At 49.9% G+C, this 16,302-nt stretch overlaps 6 protein-coding genes across 6 annotated transcripts; 1 reads left to right on the plus strand and 5 right to left on the minus strand.

The window, feature by feature from the left end:
• Nucleotides 1–1,447: 1,447 nt before the first annotated feature.
• On the minus strand, nucleotides 1,448–2,210 carry I303_100373 (uncharacterized protein; the record flags this gene model as incomplete). Its single annotated transcript, XM_018403744.1, has 3 exons — nucleotides 1,448–1,468; nucleotides 1,533–1,648; nucleotides 1,805–2,210. The coding sequence occupies 3 exons, from the start codon at nucleotides 2,208–2,210 to the stop codon at nucleotides 1,448–1,450; spliced, it is 543 nt and encodes a 180-aa protein (XP_018266398.1).
• A 1,034-nt stretch (nucleotides 2,211–3,244) lies between these two features.
• Nucleotides 3,245–3,982, minus strand: I303_100374 (uncharacterized protein; the record flags this gene model as incomplete). The annotated part of the gene is made up of 3 exons (XM_018403745.1): nucleotides 3,245–3,277; nucleotides 3,346–3,467; nucleotides 3,556–3,982. 3 exons carry the CDS (start codon nucleotides 3,980–3,982, stop codon nucleotides 3,245–3,247), a joined length of 582 nt encoding a protein of 193 aa, XP_018266399.1.
• A 1,116-nt stretch (nucleotides 3,983–5,098) lies between these two features.
• I303_100375 (uncharacterized protein) lies at nucleotides 5,099–6,054 on the plus strand (the record flags this gene model as incomplete). Its single annotated transcript, XM_018403746.2, has 5 exons — nucleotides 5,099–5,308; nucleotides 5,543–5,610; nucleotides 5,725–5,778; nucleotides 5,844–5,910; nucleotides 5,986–6,054. The coding sequence occupies 5 exons, from the start codon at nucleotides 5,099–5,101 to the stop codon at nucleotides 6,052–6,054; spliced, it is 468 nt and encodes a 155-aa protein (XP_018266400.2).
• A 188-nt stretch (nucleotides 6,055–6,242) lies between these two features.
• Nucleotides 6,243–7,931, minus strand: I303_100376 (uncharacterized protein; the record flags this gene model as incomplete). Its single annotated transcript, XM_018403747.1, has 8 exons — nucleotides 6,243–6,667; nucleotides 6,732–6,831; nucleotides 6,894–7,028; nucleotides 7,259–7,454; nucleotides 7,607–7,626; nucleotides 7,688–7,727; nucleotides 7,786–7,796; nucleotides 7,869–7,931. 8 exons carry the CDS (start codon nucleotides 7,929–7,931, stop codon nucleotides 6,243–6,245), a joined length of 990 nt encoding a protein of 329 aa, XP_018266401.1.
• Nucleotides 7,932–9,028: 1,097 nt separating this feature from the next.
• On the minus strand, nucleotides 9,029–11,924 carry I303_100377 (uncharacterized protein; the record flags this gene model as incomplete). Its single annotated transcript, XM_018403748.1, has 2 exons — nucleotides 9,029–11,680; nucleotides 11,745–11,924. 2 exons carry the CDS (start codon nucleotides 11,922–11,924, stop codon nucleotides 9,029–9,031), a joined length of 2,832 nt encoding a protein of 943 aa, XP_018266402.1.
• A 1,398-nt stretch (nucleotides 11,925–13,322) lies between these two features.
• On the minus strand, nucleotides 13,323–16,181 carry I303_100378 (uncharacterized protein; the record flags this gene model as incomplete). Its single annotated transcript, XM_018403749.1, has 4 exons — nucleotides 13,323–13,634; nucleotides 13,688–14,097; nucleotides 14,144–14,783; nucleotides 14,841–16,181. The coding sequence occupies 4 exons, from the start codon at nucleotides 16,179–16,181 to the stop codon at nucleotides 13,323–13,325; spliced, it is 2,703 nt and encodes a 900-aa protein (XP_018266403.1).
• Between the last annotated feature and the right edge of the window lie 121 nt (nucleotides 16,182–16,302).

A 16,302-nucleotide genomic window follows, 5' to 3' on the forward strand; every position in this document is an offset into this window, starting at 1 on the left:
TCTTTACCCAAGTCAACAACTTCTTCTAATCAAAACTCTTGTGATCTGACATCGAGCTGACGAGAGAATGGTCAGTGGTTCTCCTCGCCTTTCATCATCAAGAAAATACAATCGACCGGGTGAGTACGAGCAAGTCTCCTTCGCCAATACTCTCCTACCGCAGACCCTCAACACCACGCCTTCACATCATGATTACAACCTTGTCTGGCTTATCTGTAACCGCCTTCTCAGCGGTAGTGAAAGAGATCCTAATCTTTAACTCTCTTTATGATTTTTCCTTGAGAAGACATGTTCGGTCGTGATTCGTCTTTTGCTTTGTTCCGGTAGAAACTGACAATTCCAGTCTCCTTGCTCAGCTTCGCCCGTCAAGCAGCCCATCGCTGAGCGTTAGTTATGCAGGTTGATAAGCGCTAGTAAGTGATCTCGATTCAGCGACTTCAGTTGTTACAGTACTATAGCCTATGAGAGGCAATGTATCCATACCACACTTCTGACTCTGGATATGCGTTACAATCTTAGCAGATTGTGCAGACAACCAAAACTTCCATGGCTCTGATAACACTCCCATCCCGCAAGTATTTCCTTCAGGAACACTGGTATCCACCAGACAATAGCTGACGAGCTAATAATCTTAGACTTGCACCACTTCACACCACGCACAGTAAGTTTTGACTTGGTCTAGGGTCACACATGTGGCTCCGGTGTACCGCAAGGAGGTACGAGGTGGCGATCGACTACGCACTCCACATCCATGATATCAGATGATGAGCATCGTGCGTGAATTTCAAAACAGCTTGTCTACCTTGGAGATTGACGCCGGGGGGTCACAACAATTATCTCTGGTGCTCTCGTGAAACGGATGGAGGAATAGACCGCTCATACTGACCAAACCCATGCTATTCTCAGGCAATCCATGATAACCAACGTACACTGGAGCCGAGGCTGTTGTGAGTTCTCTCGACATTACTATTTCTCCTTGCCCAGAATGCGGCGGTGATTGAGAAGAACTCAAAGATGATCTACCAAGGCCTTTCCTATCTACCCTCGATGATGTGGGGATGAAGAGCGAGACTCGGTCATTCAGTCTGATGACAAGTCATCCGTGCTGCATACCTGCTGCAAATAACTTTTTCTGGGGCTCTGCTGACAGGACAGGGCATCCGGCTTCGACCTCGAACAATGCGACCATTATACGGATTCTCTTCGATGCGGATCCACTGGATGGTCAATACAAGGCACCAACTGAGCTTAGTAGAAGTTGCTCCTATACTGCTTTCTCAGAAGATGCTTCTATGCACGCAGGTGTTCATTCTGGGCGATTCAATGAGATATGCTACATAGTGTGAAAGTCTACAATGTCCTTTGGGTTTATCTCCTCTGATTCTGTTGTTTCTCAATGGTGACATTATAAATATAAATGTACGCGTCACTCTGTTGGCTTCACATATTAGGCAAGCTCGAAGTATTGCTACACGAGTCATTCATCAGCGGCCCATCTTCGACTCGGCGCGGGATTACAAGAATGCACTCACTTGTGCGGCATCGGGGTGTGAGGCATCATGGCATTCCCACATTTGCAAGTCTTTGTCGGAGATATATGGTTTCTGGTATGACGGAGTCGAGTCTTTCTCAACATCAAGGCATTGTCCTGCGTGTCAATAACGCATCAATCATCAGCTCATGTCCGCGTGTGTCTGAGGTGGGGCAGAGGGGGAAAAAGAGGAAGTACGGGTCGAAGTCGAGTGGAGGAAGTGTGTTTATGTATCGGCATAGCCCCAAAGGGAGGCATCAATGTCAAACTCACCATCAATCTTGAATCTGTAATAACCATTATCCAACTTCTCCACGTCCCACGTCTGGGAATAATCTTGATTACATTCCTCCGACTTGGGTTCATCTCCATTCTGGACACCCTCTCCGTCGATACACAAATTGGTATGCTCCACTAAATCAATTCGACCCCTTTGTGGACCGATCACGGACCAAATTTGAAGGTCAACGAAAGTCTCCCAGTCGGGCCAACAGCCGGTCATTCCCAGTCGGACACCATGAGAGGCTGCTCCGCCTTGGACGGTGACGCAGAGATTGGGGTTGGAGACTGATCGGATCTGGGATCCGGCCCCGTCGTGTCGCTTCATCACTTGAGGAGTTGGTGAAGCGAGTGCGAGGGACGATAAGAGAGGTAAAGCGAGGAGGTAAGAGGCGAACATGTTGTCCGTCGGTGATGAAATAACTTGTCAATTTAGTAAGTTTCAGTAAAGGCAGTGATGATATCCTTAGCACCGGTGATTTGTACTTGAGAGCGAAGTGTATCAGTGTTATGGCCGTTGTTTTTTTCACAGTCTTGTCCTTAGACCAGAAGACCGTTTATATATCTTTCAGCAAGCGAGTGACCTCGCCATTGCAACACAGCATCGACGCATCTCGTCTTCTCGCTTGCCCGCTCGGAGTCGGACGTATGAAGCGGATCAAATATCAAGCGCTGCCCCTACTCCACACTAGTGGGGGCCTGATTCGAGTTCATCGCATATATGACCTGATGTTCCTCGGTGATCCGTGTGCGTGTGGTCCTCGATGCATCGTTGATCACGAGGTTTCGTCTTCTCCAGGACATGAAAAGCGGTGCGTCGAGTTATTATTGATTGGAGTTTCGGAGATTTAATCAATCCGTCAATCTAGTGGAGCTGATCCTGATCAAGGGTAATAAGTTTATCGGAAGCCGGCGTGTCCGGATCGGGTTTCAACGTTTCAAGCGGGGCGATGATCTTTAGTCGATCTTCCAGCTAAACTTTTGAGACATTCCTCAATTTGCCTTCCAACAGCGAGCGATCCATGAGAGCCATGCTTCAAGAATCTGCTCTCCTCACCATATGTCCGCCTCTCACATATTCTGCGCTTTATGCCAAATCCTTTCGGATTGCCAAGCCTGAAGGATGTTATTCTGAGGCCGAGAGCATCATCAGAGTTCGTGCAGCCTGACGCTTCAGAGACTTTCTGCACATCGCAGCTCACAAAAGTCTTTTACCTGCCATATCGCTAAATGTGATCGGAAGGGAAGCATCGGGCTTCATATGGACAGATACTCATTCCGAAGCTGATTATCATTCTGCACGCTGAACAACTGCCTGAAAATGGCGCTTCGTGTATCGATAGATTACTTCATCGATGCATCATTGCATTATACAGATGTGGCAATGTCCGTGTGATCATAGTTATATTGGGATGTTCTCCTATCTCCGTTACCTTATTCGTCAGCAGTCGCAAGTTCGAAGAATTGCTACGACGATTAAACGTCAGCTTTGAAGAATTCGAATAATTGCAACTGAAGGTAGTGGGTTAGCTCACCTGAATAGCATCTGCTGTGTTACCATCTTGGGTATGGCACGACCACACCTGAGCATCCTTCTCTGAACCGTATGGTTTACTTTGCACAGGCGTAGAATCTTTCACCACATCGAGACATTGACCTATATACAGTGAAATGGAATTGATCAGCATATCATCCATCAGGGTATCAAGAAGGAGACATATTTTCAAGTTGAACGGTGGACGCACTCTCGGCAGATCCAACAGATAATTGTAAATTAGGTTGACTGCCCGTTCCAGTCGTGCCAACAGTCCAAATCTGACTATCTTTCCCATCTTCGCACGCCTCGATCGTTATTCCCGCACCGTTCGATTCGTCTCCCGCATCAAGACACATGTAGTCTTTCGAGGAAAGCTTGATCTGACCTCGTTGAGGACCCGTGACGGACCAATATTGGAATTCGTCCAAGTATCCATCACCGTTAGATCCCTGAGAACAAGCTGTCAAAGCGACTCGGGTACCGTACGCTGCATATCCGTTCTGGACTGTCACGCAGAGGTTGGGGCTAGCCAAGGAGCGGATTCGCTTGCCTGCTTGAGCGTCTCGTTGTACATGGACGGGACTGGCGAGGGATAAGGTGGCGAGGAGAGGGAGAAGAATGAGTTTAGCTATCATTGTGAGTGATGAATCTGTGTACTTGGTAATATGCGATTTGTGATAGTAAGCGGTGGTAGTAGCAGTGGTTGCGAATTAGATGAGTTGATATATCGTGAAGACGATGGTAACGAGGTCGAAACCGAACAATCGACGAGTGTATATACAAGAAGCAAAAGAAATACCCAAATACTGCACCACACTCCCCGTCGGACACCCGAAGAGTCATTCCACGCTCCGACAGCGCATTACCTCATCCTATGCAAATCAGGCTGAAGAAGCATGTGTTGCTGTCCTATCTAGTTTCGAGAGGTATTGTACCTGATGAAAGGATTTCCGACGAAACAGCCTCTAGGTCAAGTGAGATGCGGAACATGTAAAATCGTAATAATCTTGTGGAGTAAGTGATCGGGGCGGTGACACATTCCGGGGATAGCCCCTGAGGACGATTCCGGTTAGCGGGTCAATTAAGGCGATGCTTCGTCAAGCATGACGTTGATCTCCGGGACGGCGTCAGGGTCACTTGGGGATGATCAGCTCCGAACACACCGTGCGAGATTGATCCGAAGGTCAATTGCATTCTCAATTCTCAATGCCTACGTCAATTTGCGAAGCGTTTCTGTTGTACATACAAAGAAGTGAACAATTCAATGAATTTAATTCAAACAACCTGCTATCTCGGACACTCGGACAGATCGTCTTTCACCCCGGACCATACTGATCCGCCCATGTATCTCGGGTGTGAGACCTCACTTTCCATGGCTGTCCGCGTGATCGAGTCGCAGGTCATGCAGTCCTGTGCCCGATGTACACGACGGGATAATACATTTTACCCATAAGAAAAGATGAAAGGAGGGCTCAATGATCTGCAGGTCTTTGTCCAGCCAAATTGAACCTGAGAAAAGGAAGATCAGTACAAGGGTCAGATCGACTGGTGCGCGACATCCTTTCTTCATGAGCGTTCATGGTCACGAAATTGGTTGTTTCACAACCTGCAGAGTCTGATAAAGCACCAATACAGGGAGTACTAGTAAGCTCGAAGTCTTATTGTCTTTCGGCCGAATATCACTTGCGAATCATCTGGAAGATACATCAAGTCAAGTCAAGTCGAGTCAATCAAGCAAAGGTAATCTCGAGATGTCGTCCTCCTCATCAGCCGAAAGGAAAAAAGCAGAAGAGAGAGCCAAAGCAAAGAAAAAAGAGGAAGAAGAGATCAAGCGTAATCGGAAAGAGTATCTCAAGAAATGTGATCCATCGACGGTAGAAGAGCTGATAGACGGTGATGAGACCGGGAAGAAATGGTTCGAAGAGGGGAAATGGAGGCCTGCTTGGGCGAATGTCGAGTTTGTGGGTACTTTTGTCCTTCTCCCCTTCAAGCTTTAAATTTTCGTCATTACGCTATGTATGCCAATATATATCGGACGGACGGATTGTGTCTCAGAAGTCAGAAGTCAGGAGTCAGAAGTCAGAAGTCGAGAACAGAGACCAGAGAGCAGAGTTCACCAGCCAGCACTTACTGAATGTCCATTATTGATGATGCTGAACACTGATATGAAACGCATCACTCGTGCACTCGTACAGGACGAAGACGCTTGTTTGAAGAACGTGCTGAAAACAAAAGCTGATGGGTTCTATGCTCCTGCTGGAACGTGAGTTGAATCACACTGACTGACGACTGACTGAAGAAGCAATTGGCACCATGACAACAACGCAATCCACTATGCCTATAAACAGCCTAAATTGACTAATTGTCATTTCGATAGTATATTACCTCTCGGTGCGCAGATGCCAGAGATGACAGTCCTCAAATACGGAGGGTGAGCAGGAGTCAATGAGTCCGCCTTACAGATGATCTAATCCAGGGCTGACACCTGCATATTAGCTACTTCCCAGAAGGGACTTCTTTTCCCGGAGGCGTGTCTGTACCCATGCACGCTAGGATGGTCAATGTATGTCCTGCGCCTCTCACAGATCTTTGATGTGTTTGATAGCTAATTCTGGCCCAATTGCTTTATCACTCGTAGTTGTTGCCAGAAGAGACAAAGCCGAAATATGATGCCAATATAGACGAGTCTTTGTGCTTGGTGCAGTAGTGCCGACCAGCTATCTAGACAGAGCATCCTCGCGCCTGATGCACCATAATGAAGATCTCTTGCGTTGTACACACAACGATGCATGTTATATCTGCTTGACATATACTTTTTACTGACTTCTATAACCTACTGCGTCCCTCTCTCCACCCTGGAATACCTATGCCTACATCACTCGGAGTCCGAGCAATTCATTGCTCCTTGGCGAATTGGACTTTGTCAGAGAACTCGGGGTCATTCTCTTGGTAGATGTCGTAGGTGGGTTCGAAAGAGTCAGATTGGTCACACACTCTTTGTTGTGGGTGAGACTTGGAAAGAGCGTCGAGTTCGTCGAATTGCTCCTTGGTAAGGTCGACGAGTTTCAAGTTGTTGGCAATTCTTTCGGGAGTAACGGATTTGGGGAGAGGGTTGATACCTCGAGCAACCAACCATGAAAGAAGGATGTTGGCGGTTTGGACACCGTGGACATCGGCAATCTTCTTGACGGTAGCGTTGTCTCGCAAGTTGGTCTTGCCGGTACCACCGAGAGGAGTGTATCCTTGAGGAAGGATGTCGTTCTTCTTCAACCATGCGACGAGTTCTGGTTGAGGGTTTTGGATGGAAAGCTCGACTTGGTCTGGAATGTAGATGATGGACTTAGCTCGTCTCGTCTCGATCCAGAATCAATCAGATCGACTCACCAGCAACAGGCTTGATTCTAGCTTCTTTGAGAAGCTTCTTGGTTCTGTTGATGTTGAAGTTGGAGATACCGATGGATTTTACGAGACCTTGGTCGACAAGCTGCAATAGGAGTCAGTCAGTTGAGGCCCTCTGTATGAGTGGGCAGTCCCAGTGTAACTCACCTTCTCCATCTCTCTCCAGGTAGGGGTAACATCATCGCAAAGGGCGACATCAAGCTTGAATTTACCGGAAGAGCCCTTGACTCGGTGCTCGTTTTGGGGGAGGACACCAGCGGGAGCATCAACTTCGAGGTTGATCTGTTGCGGGTCAAGGACAATCAGCCTTTTGTTTCAACGGGATCTGAATTCTGTGGTTCTGTTGGGAGGTGTAATGCATCGAAAACGCTGAATGACGTAACTCTCGATGCCCATTCCTGCTTTCTCGGTGAGCGGGATAAAAATCCCGCCATCACAGATATAGCACAAGATCTCGTCTGTAGGGATTGGTTGTGTGGGGCGTGCTCGACACAGGGAGACATGTGACTCACGTTCCAGTGGAGAAGGTACAAATCGAGGTACTCGAGACCCAAGTTCTTCAAGGTGTCCTTGATGGCCAATGGGACGTGTTCTGGGTGGTGGTGCAATTCGAAGAGCTTCGAGGTGACGAAAATCTCTTCTCTTGGGACACCGGAGGCTTTGATACCTTGTCCGACTTCGGCTTCGTTTCCGTAAGCCCAAGCGCAGCTGCGAGTGGGGCGGTGAGTGATCAAGGATACAGTGTGAGGAAGGCGAGATCGAGCGTGATGGGGGTTATTTTAGGGGAATGAGGAGAAATGCGAGTTGATCATCAGCGCCGATTTCTCGATGCGAACCCCGATCGGAGCGAATGAACTTACTCAAGGTGTCTGTATCCGTTCTAAGAATCGAAGAGGATCAGTGACTGATTTTCGCGAAGAGAAGTAAGACAAATTTCTTACCTTAAGAGCGTACTCGACGGCCTTGGCAACCTCTCCGGGACTGCATGTTTACCTATCAGTCAGTTGAAGCTCCTCTTACACTGTTACAGCCAACTTACGCGGATTGCCACTATACGATTTACCTTGGTCAGCATCGATCGATCGAGCGGAAGAGATGGGATGAAGGCGAGAGTTGACTCACTGTACCAAGACCGATGGAAGGGATCTTCTTACCGTTAGAAAGGGTGAAGTGAGTCTGAGTCATTGTGTTGAGGTTGATAGCTAGAGCCTTTGGGCGAATTGATCTGATTAGTGAAGGTAGAATTTTGAATTGATTTTTTTTCAGCTAAGAGAAGAAAGAAGTGATGAAAAGATAGATAAATGCGTGGAAGGTGAAAGAAGGAAAAAAAGTCCAACTGGCTGAGTGTTGTTAGAGGCCAAGGGGGGAGTTTTATAAAGATGGACCGTGAAATCGGAATGACCTTTCCTTGTAGCAGTACAGTAGTAATTGAGTGATGTAATTGAAATGGGGGTATTTGGGATTCAGGGTAAAAATGAATGGTACTGGTACTTCGTGATCAGCTATTACGCCGGTATCCTTTCGATAAATAGCTTCCTTTTCTCATTTATCCCGGCGGCTTGCCTATTAGCCTAAGCAACAAGCAACGAAAGCCCAAGAGGTGCATCCGAAAGTCCGCTCAAATGTCATAGCGGATCTTTCAAGCGATATCAAAATGGTATCTATGGTGAGAGACCCATGTGAACCAAGGGAACAATCGGACCGCTCGGTCCTTTTCCGGGGGGATTCATTCACTCTTATCCCTTTGACCTCCACTTTCACTTTCAGTTCATCCTTTGGTGGTATTTGATGGTCATGTCGGAATCAAATGCACTGGATCTGGACACCATGTGTCGCTTCGAGCAGAGAATGAGGAGACTCAGACTCACTCAATCGATATTCTCGGTATTGCCAGATATATCTCGAGTATCCAGCTGGGCATCTTGTCACAGATTGATTTCGATAGTAATAGTCAAATGCATATAGATACATATACACAGATGGACATTCTATCGAAATAACAACTCTTGCATCCCTCGAAGCTTTCAAGTGGGATACAAGATACAATGCGATGCAGGATCTCTATATAATGATGAGGATTATCCTATTGACGTTTTTGTTTTTGTTGATGTGAAATGTGCGGAAACCCAAATTGAAGAGCAGGTGTGTAGTAAGTTTTAGTAGATCATCGAAAATATCAAATTCATCATCATCATCATCATCGATCGCATTGTCCATCCGAATCATAACATACTAATTGAATCGTCCATCAATCACTCAATCATTCGGCCAACTAACAGCACTTAGAGGTGCAAGTTAGCAGACCCCAAAAGACCGCCAGCCAACCCAGTAACGCTGTTCAACGTGGCGGCCAAACCGTTTTGTCCGAGGTTCAACGCAGCGTTGGTAGCCGAGTTGGCCTGTCCAGAAGCTTGCGCAGCGGCATTGACGCCGATCAAGGGGAGCGAGTGGGTCAAGCCGTCGACAAGGTTTCCAACAATGGGGAGGTTGTGAGTTAATCCCGAGACGGTGTTTCCTAACGTTCCAGTCAATTGTCCCACGGTTCCAGTGACGCCGTTGACCACACCTCCGAGGTTTCCGACGATAGGTAAGTTGGAAGTTAACCCGTTGACCAGAGGACCGACGATGGGGAGGTTGTTACCCAGTAATCCTTGTTGACCGGAAGTAGAGGATTGACCGAGAACACCGCCGAGGAGACCGCCCAACAAGTCCCGTTGACCAAGGTGGATACCGGCTTGACCCGCGACTTGGCCCGCAGCTTGAGCAGCACCGTTGACGGTAGCTCCGATGGCGCCGGTACCGATGTTCAAGGCGCTGTTGGCGGCGGCAGAAGCAGCGGCAGCTCCTTGAGCACCGGCAGTTATAGCACCGGTAATAGGAAGGTTGTTTACTAAACCGCCAACGAGGGGAAGACCGTTGAGAGCGCCAGTGGGGTTGGCGGTGATACCGTGTAAGAGTCCGCCGACAATTGGGAGCGAGTCAACGGTGTGTTGGACAGCGCCCACGGGGTTAGAGAGGACACTTCCGACGGTCTGTTGGACTGTACCGACAGGGTTAGAGAGGATGCTTCCGATAGGAAGGCTGCTGACTATGGGCAAACCATTGACGATATTTCCTACTGGAAGAGCACCGAGCAAGGGGAGACCGTCGAGAAGACCTCGTCGGAGATGAGCACCGGCAGAAGCGGCTACTCCACCAGAAGCAGTGGTGTGGTCGTTGATACCGAGGGAAATATCGTTTTGGCCAATGTTCAAACCGGCGTTGGCGGTGTTGTCGATCGCTCCAGAGGCTTGAGCAGCGGCATTACCGACGATAGGCAAGTGGGTGGCGGTGTTGAGCACACCGTTGACGGTGTTTCCGACGGTGTTGAGGGCGGTGTTGACTACGCCACCAACGACGGGGAGGTGACCTACAGTGTCAAGGACCGACCCGACGGTGTTGCCAACGATAGGACCGACAATAGGAAGGTGGTTGACAGTGTTGACTGCTCCACCGACGCTTCCGGTGGGGTTGGCAAGGATACCACCTAGGAGACCGTTGGTGGTTTGTCCACCGAGGACGCCACCGAGAAGACCGTTGGTGAGCCCGCCCACGACCGGGAGGCCGTTGAGGATACCGGTAGGGTTGCCGAGTAAGCCGGAGAGCAAGTCTCGCTTGTGGTCGGCGGAGAAGTGGGCGAAGGCGTCACCCTCGAAGATCTCAGAAGCGAGATCGTCGATACCGTTTGCGACGTGGGGAAACTTGATTTGATCTCTCAAACCAAGAAGACCGTGAGTGATGGCTCCAAGACCGGTGTTAGCTGTGGCACCGGCGCTGGTGACCGCATTAGCGGCCGCGTTGGCAGAAGCACCGACTTGGCCGTTGAGAGAAAGGAGGCCTGGAATAGCGATCCCTCCGACTAGGTTAGCAGCGGTGCCCACAGCGCCGTTGGCTTGACCAGTGATACCTCCGACTAATCCGGTGGCAGTCTGGACTGCGCCGCCGACGACTGGGAGGTGGTTGACGACTCCCTCGACTGTGTTGACTACGCCTCCGACGATGGGAAGACCGTTGACTAAACCACCGACAACAGGGATGTTACCGGTCAGTCCACTGATGAGTCCGGCACCTGCACCAGCGGCAGCGCCGACACCGGCACCGGCTTGAGCGGCAGTTCCAGCAGTAAGAGATCCAGCGGCTTGGACGAGGTTGGCGATGTTGAGAGCGGCACCAGCTTGGGCTTGGGCGTTCGCAGCGGCCGTGGCCGTGGCTGAGGCGGAAGCAGCAGCAGTGGCTGTGACGGTAGCTGACGCGGATGCAGCGGCAGCCGCGGTAGCTTTGTTACCGAAAAGGTTCTCCAATCCCAAGAATCGCTTGTCTTCGGCATTGGCGTTGTCTCGCAAGTGGAGACCCATCACATTGACACCAAGCATCCCTTGGGCATTGGCGTTGGCGTTGGCGTTGACAGCGGCGGTGACAGCGGCGGTGACCCCGCTGGTGAGGCCCGAGACGAGGTTGGTGCCCATGTTGGCGGCATCGATGAAGGTGAGGATACCGTTGGCGGCCAAGGCGGAGGTAGCTTGGTGGACCGCGTTGATCTCTTGCTTGGCGATAGCCTCGACGTACGATGGCCAAGCGGCAAGGAGGGGTGTGCAAGTGCTTGACGCGTCGGCGTACGAACACAAGGTCTTGAGCAAGGCTTCGAACTGGTTGACACGGTCCATACCGAGAGCAGCGAAGAGCTGGGCGGCGGACCATCCTTGTTCGAAGGCGTAGTAGACGGCAGAAAGGTATGCACTAATGTCGGTGCACATCTTGATGTCTTTGTGGGTAGCAAGACACTGTGCAGAAGCCCAAGTGTTCATAGCGATGGTTCGGGCGACACCGATGGTGGACCCGAGCTGGCTCTCGACCTTGTTGACGGCGGTGAAGGCACCTCCAGTAGCGGAGCTCAACTGTAGCACAGAATGATGGATATCAGCTGCAATAAGGGGTAATGAATCTGTTGGGAAGACGTACGAAAGCATTGGTGAAACCGGTAATGTCGGTGACAGCGGTAGTAGCGCCTTTGACAGAAGCGCTAACATCGACGGAAGCGGAGGCTTTGCCGGAGGCAGAGGAGGAACCGAAGAGGTTCAAAGGCGCAGCGGAAGCACCGGCAATGAGGGAGAGAGCGATGATCTTGCTGGAGGAAGGCATCTTGTCTAGTTTCTATCCAAGGTGTTCGGGAAAGGCTAGTAGCGTTGGAAATAGAATACAAAGTGAATTGATCTATTTGTTGTTGTCTTTAGGTTGGTTGATTGATCGATAATTAAATGCTTCAAGCTTTAACTATCCGTTCGTTGGCGTTATTCGTAATCGTATAAACGTAGTCCGCTCGTCAAGCTTCAAGCTGATGGAACAGGTCAAGTCAAGTAGATTGAATTCGATGATAGTGGACGTCGAGTTGATGATCGTCTGATATAAGCGATGATCACTAAACTAAATCAAAAGGTATCAAACCTATGAAACACAGTCGTGTATATACGTTAACGGTACGAGTAAAGACAGTGATTGATCGCTGCTAGCGTGTGAGTAAAAAGGATTCTGTCAAAACCTGTTTGCAGAAAACCTTTAGTTGGATTGGTATATGCGTGTTGGGTGAGGAGAGTGGGTTTGGGTTGAGGAAGGAAAATCAGAAGACGAGTGAGAGCTAGCGGGGCTTATATATGTGCGAAAACTCTCAACTGTCATGGCGCAGAGTTTTTCGTTGTCTTGCTTACACGCGCGATGAATGTCTTACTGAGTGACTGAGATTGTGTTTCAGTGCTGAATGAGCGAGTCAGTCGTATGTATCAGTGGGCCTTGTCTTTGAATACAGTAGCGGGAAACTCACTAAGTGTTGTACCCTGCTTATAAGTGAGACGAAGGAGGCTTCAGATATCCTGAATCAATTGAGTCGGAGGTCAACCGACATGGTTGGATACTCACCTCGAAAGATTTGTACCTGAGATTGACCGCTCTCAATCCATGTATGACCTGGTTCTTTCTGTTTTCGGTCGTCCGTCTGAATTGTCTTGTAGCAGGGATTGCACATCTGTCGTGAAAAACCGAACCTGCATTGATTCTGATTCGGCTGAGACCTGTGATACCCGTCTCCCGGTCAAAATGCAGGGCGAGCGAATTGCATGGCGCAACCAGACATTTTCTGACGAGAGCGGATTGATGAGCTCATTCTGTGTCGGATTCCGACCTTGTATAACGACTGTATTACATTTGAGGCGTAGTATACAACTTGCTAGAATTCGCAGAAAGGGGTTGTTGAATCAGACATACGCTGACAGGATCCCTGATTGCAACTGTGGGGACATCGCCCAGCCTCCAGAGGCGTTCACGTGACGGTAAGTTTCTCCTTTATTGATTTACACATCTGCATGTTTGATATGTATAATGATACTGTACTCATATCATCTCATCAATCCACCTCAATGTACTGCTTTACTGACTACGCTACGGGCAGGTGACTCTTTACCTCAATCACCTCTTTGCTCTTCTTCCCCTTATGTACAACCTTGATTGTCCACTTCTCTCTACTATACAACGATGCGATTTTCTCCCTTACTCCTCGTCAGAGCTTTCTTCTTCAGAACTGCTCTCACCTTCTTCGTAGCTAGCCTGAGGCACACCACCACTTTGTCTCGAATCGAAGGATTGCAATTGAGCTTCCATCCTTTTAATTCGTTCTGCCTCTTCCCTCTCGTTGACACCTCTCTTTGTACCAGCTTTCTTCGATTGCTTCTTGGTTGGACCTGTTCCAGCCGACTTTCGAGATTTACCACCTCCTGCCTTTCGTTTACAAACCAGGTTGTATAATTGAATTTGAGTCGCGATAGGCAGAGAATCGATATCAAGTTCGATCTCTTCGTTGTTCTGTGACACCAATATTAGCACAATGGCAATCGCGTGTCCAAACAAAGACTTACCGATCCCAGGTTGGTGGTCTTCTGGATAATGGTGATAGCTTCTTGCAGCGTGTTACCATCGGCTTCCTGGATCTTTTCTGCCAGTTCCTGTTTCTGGGTCAAAGTGATGGTATTCGATGGCTCATCCTCTGATTCCATGTCCTCATCCTCATCCCTGTAAACTTCTTTGGTCTTTTTGGATTTTTTCGCTGACGACTGTGCGCCGTGACCATTACCGTTGACACCTGGTGACTGCTTGGCGGCGTTGGATTGTTTACGCTGTTGCTGTGCGTTCGAGCCTGATTTGGCGTGCTTGGGTTTAGCAGACTTGGCCGGTCGATCAGCTCGCCCCTTGGCAATTTTCGCTCGGAGTTCGAAGATCTGGTCGTTGAGACTTGAGACTTGAGCTTCGAGCGATTTGAGTTGTTTGCCTGATTCGAGGTCAGCTAGGTCACCAATATTGGCAAGTCAACTCACTATCTTCCTCGCTGTGGTATCCGTCATCCTCGTAGTTATCAGCAAGGGGATCTTCGCTTGAGTCTCTGACTTCTTGCTTGGGCGGAAGAGATTGCCATTTCTCGTTCCAGATCTGCAGAAGCTGCGTCGCAGCAATAGATACAGGGTCTCCGGGCGGGTTGAACTTTTGAGCATTGGCTACCATCAATTTCATATCACTGTCCAACTGGTGCACATCGTCATATACACCTTCCTCCAACTTCTCTTTGATCTGAAGCAGGTCGATCGGCTTCTTGATGACCGAGGTGTATTCGGGTATAAGTTGGATGATCTCTGCAACAGAATACAGGAAGGGCGAAACCGCGGGGTAGAATTTTTGGACCGTTTCCAAGCTCTTCACAACCTTGAGTCCCCATTGCAGTTGAACGTCATTTCGTCGCTTCGGTTTTCGAACGGATCCGGCTGTTTCCTCGTACGCCAGATCTTTGGAGGGAGGAGGGTGAATCTCTCGCTTCGGTCGAGAATCATCGGAACTTCGTCGTATGGTGGGTGGTTGAGAAATGGAGGCCCGTCTAGTCGAGGAAGGACCAGCAACGGGAGTAGCAGCCGGAGGAGTAGCTACCCTGGCTGCCGTAGGGGGTGGTGGAGGGGCGATAACAGGCTGCATTGCAAGGGATCAGCCGGAAGATTCGAAAAAGATCACAACAGGAAAACTCACCTCGGGAGGGATTTTCGACAGGGCGCTCTCGAAGGCGATATCCAATTTATCGGCGTACCCGGTGACAAAGTGAACAGGTCCGTTGAATTTCCTCGTGTTCTCCCATATTTGCCTGACATCCACGACGACTTCACTATAGCTGCCATATGATCCTTTGCTGGTGTCCCACTTCTTCGCTTTGCTCTGGTCTTTCGGCGGGCCTCGTGGGTCACTAACGACCAGCTTCGTCTCGACAGTGCCCAAATCCATCGGGGTATTGATGATGTCAGGGTAGTGGGGGATGTTGAGCGCGATGGGATCGACAGGAGCGTGGAACGGTCCCGCTTCGGGCTTTTTCTTCAAAGCTCGTACGGCGTTCAGTAGGTGTTTATGTTGGTGCAGCGTTAAGGGAGTCGTCGGACCGGACGGGCGTGGTGCGGGTGGCTGGTATGTCAGCCAGGCTGGAGTAGGCGGAGGAGCATTGTCGCTTGAAATGGGAACGGCAGAGGGAGCTTCAGTGGGTTGAGGGGGAGCGATGGGTGCCGAGGCTTCCTGAGGTGCTGGAGTCGAGGTGGGAGCAACATTCGTTTGGGGGACTGGAGTGCCGTTAGGTATTGAGTCTTCCTTTAACCTCTTCTCGTCTCTACCGTCCTCAAGACTATCCCCCGAGCGTTTCAAGCTGCCATCAGACTGAGACGACTGGAGAGCTGGGGCAGCCGGTGTACCTTCTACCGGCTTGTCCATATCCACATCTATGGGTTCTGCGGTCGGTTCCGCGGCCGACACTACAGGCGTTTGAGCTGATTCCTCAGGCCCAGGGGTTGGCAGAGATGCTTGCTCACTGACTCCGAGGATCCCGCCTTTAGCCTCTTGCTCTTCCGTGGTGATTACGCTTGGGGTAGGCACGGCAGGCGGAATAGCATCGGGAGGAAGGGTAGGCGGGGCTTCGTCTTCTGCGCGCGGGGTGGGAGGGACTGTCGCGTCGGGAGGAAGAGGGGATTTGCTAAGTTGTTCAGATGTATTAGGTGCGGCTACTGCAGGTTCCGATGGAGGAGAAGGAAGAGCGGGTGTCTCGACTGGAGCTTGAGGGGCAAGAGATGGTAGTCCATTCGATGGTAGTCCATTCGAAGCGGTTCCATCGGCGCCATCTGCAGCTGCATTTCCTTGTTCGTTGGTAGCTGGATTGGCAGGATTGGGAGATTTAGGCGGTTCGACGACGGTGGAAGCGGCAGGATGTGCATCGGATTGAAGAGGATTCAGCAATGGCTTGTCTGCAATTGCCTCAGCAGCTGGAGGTTGAGGTATAGACTCGGCAGGAGGAGGGGGAGGAGGTACAGAGGAAGGTTCTTCTGGTTGCGACATTGCTACTGTGGGCCCAAGAGTCTGGTATGAGGTGAAGGCGTTAGTAATGAGATGACGAGATGTTGGATAGCCGAAGATGAGTTGGTCGTTGTCAGGCAGTGGTGGTGTCAAGCAATGACGG

Source organism: Kwoniella dejecticola, chromosome 1 (genome assembly GCF_000512565.2).
Source record: "Kwoniella dejecticola CBS 10117 chromosome 1, complete sequence".
NCBI classification, from domain to species: domain Eukaryota; kingdom Fungi; phylum Basidiomycota; class Tremellomycetes; order Tremellales; family Cryptococcaceae; genus Kwoniella; species Kwoniella dejecticola.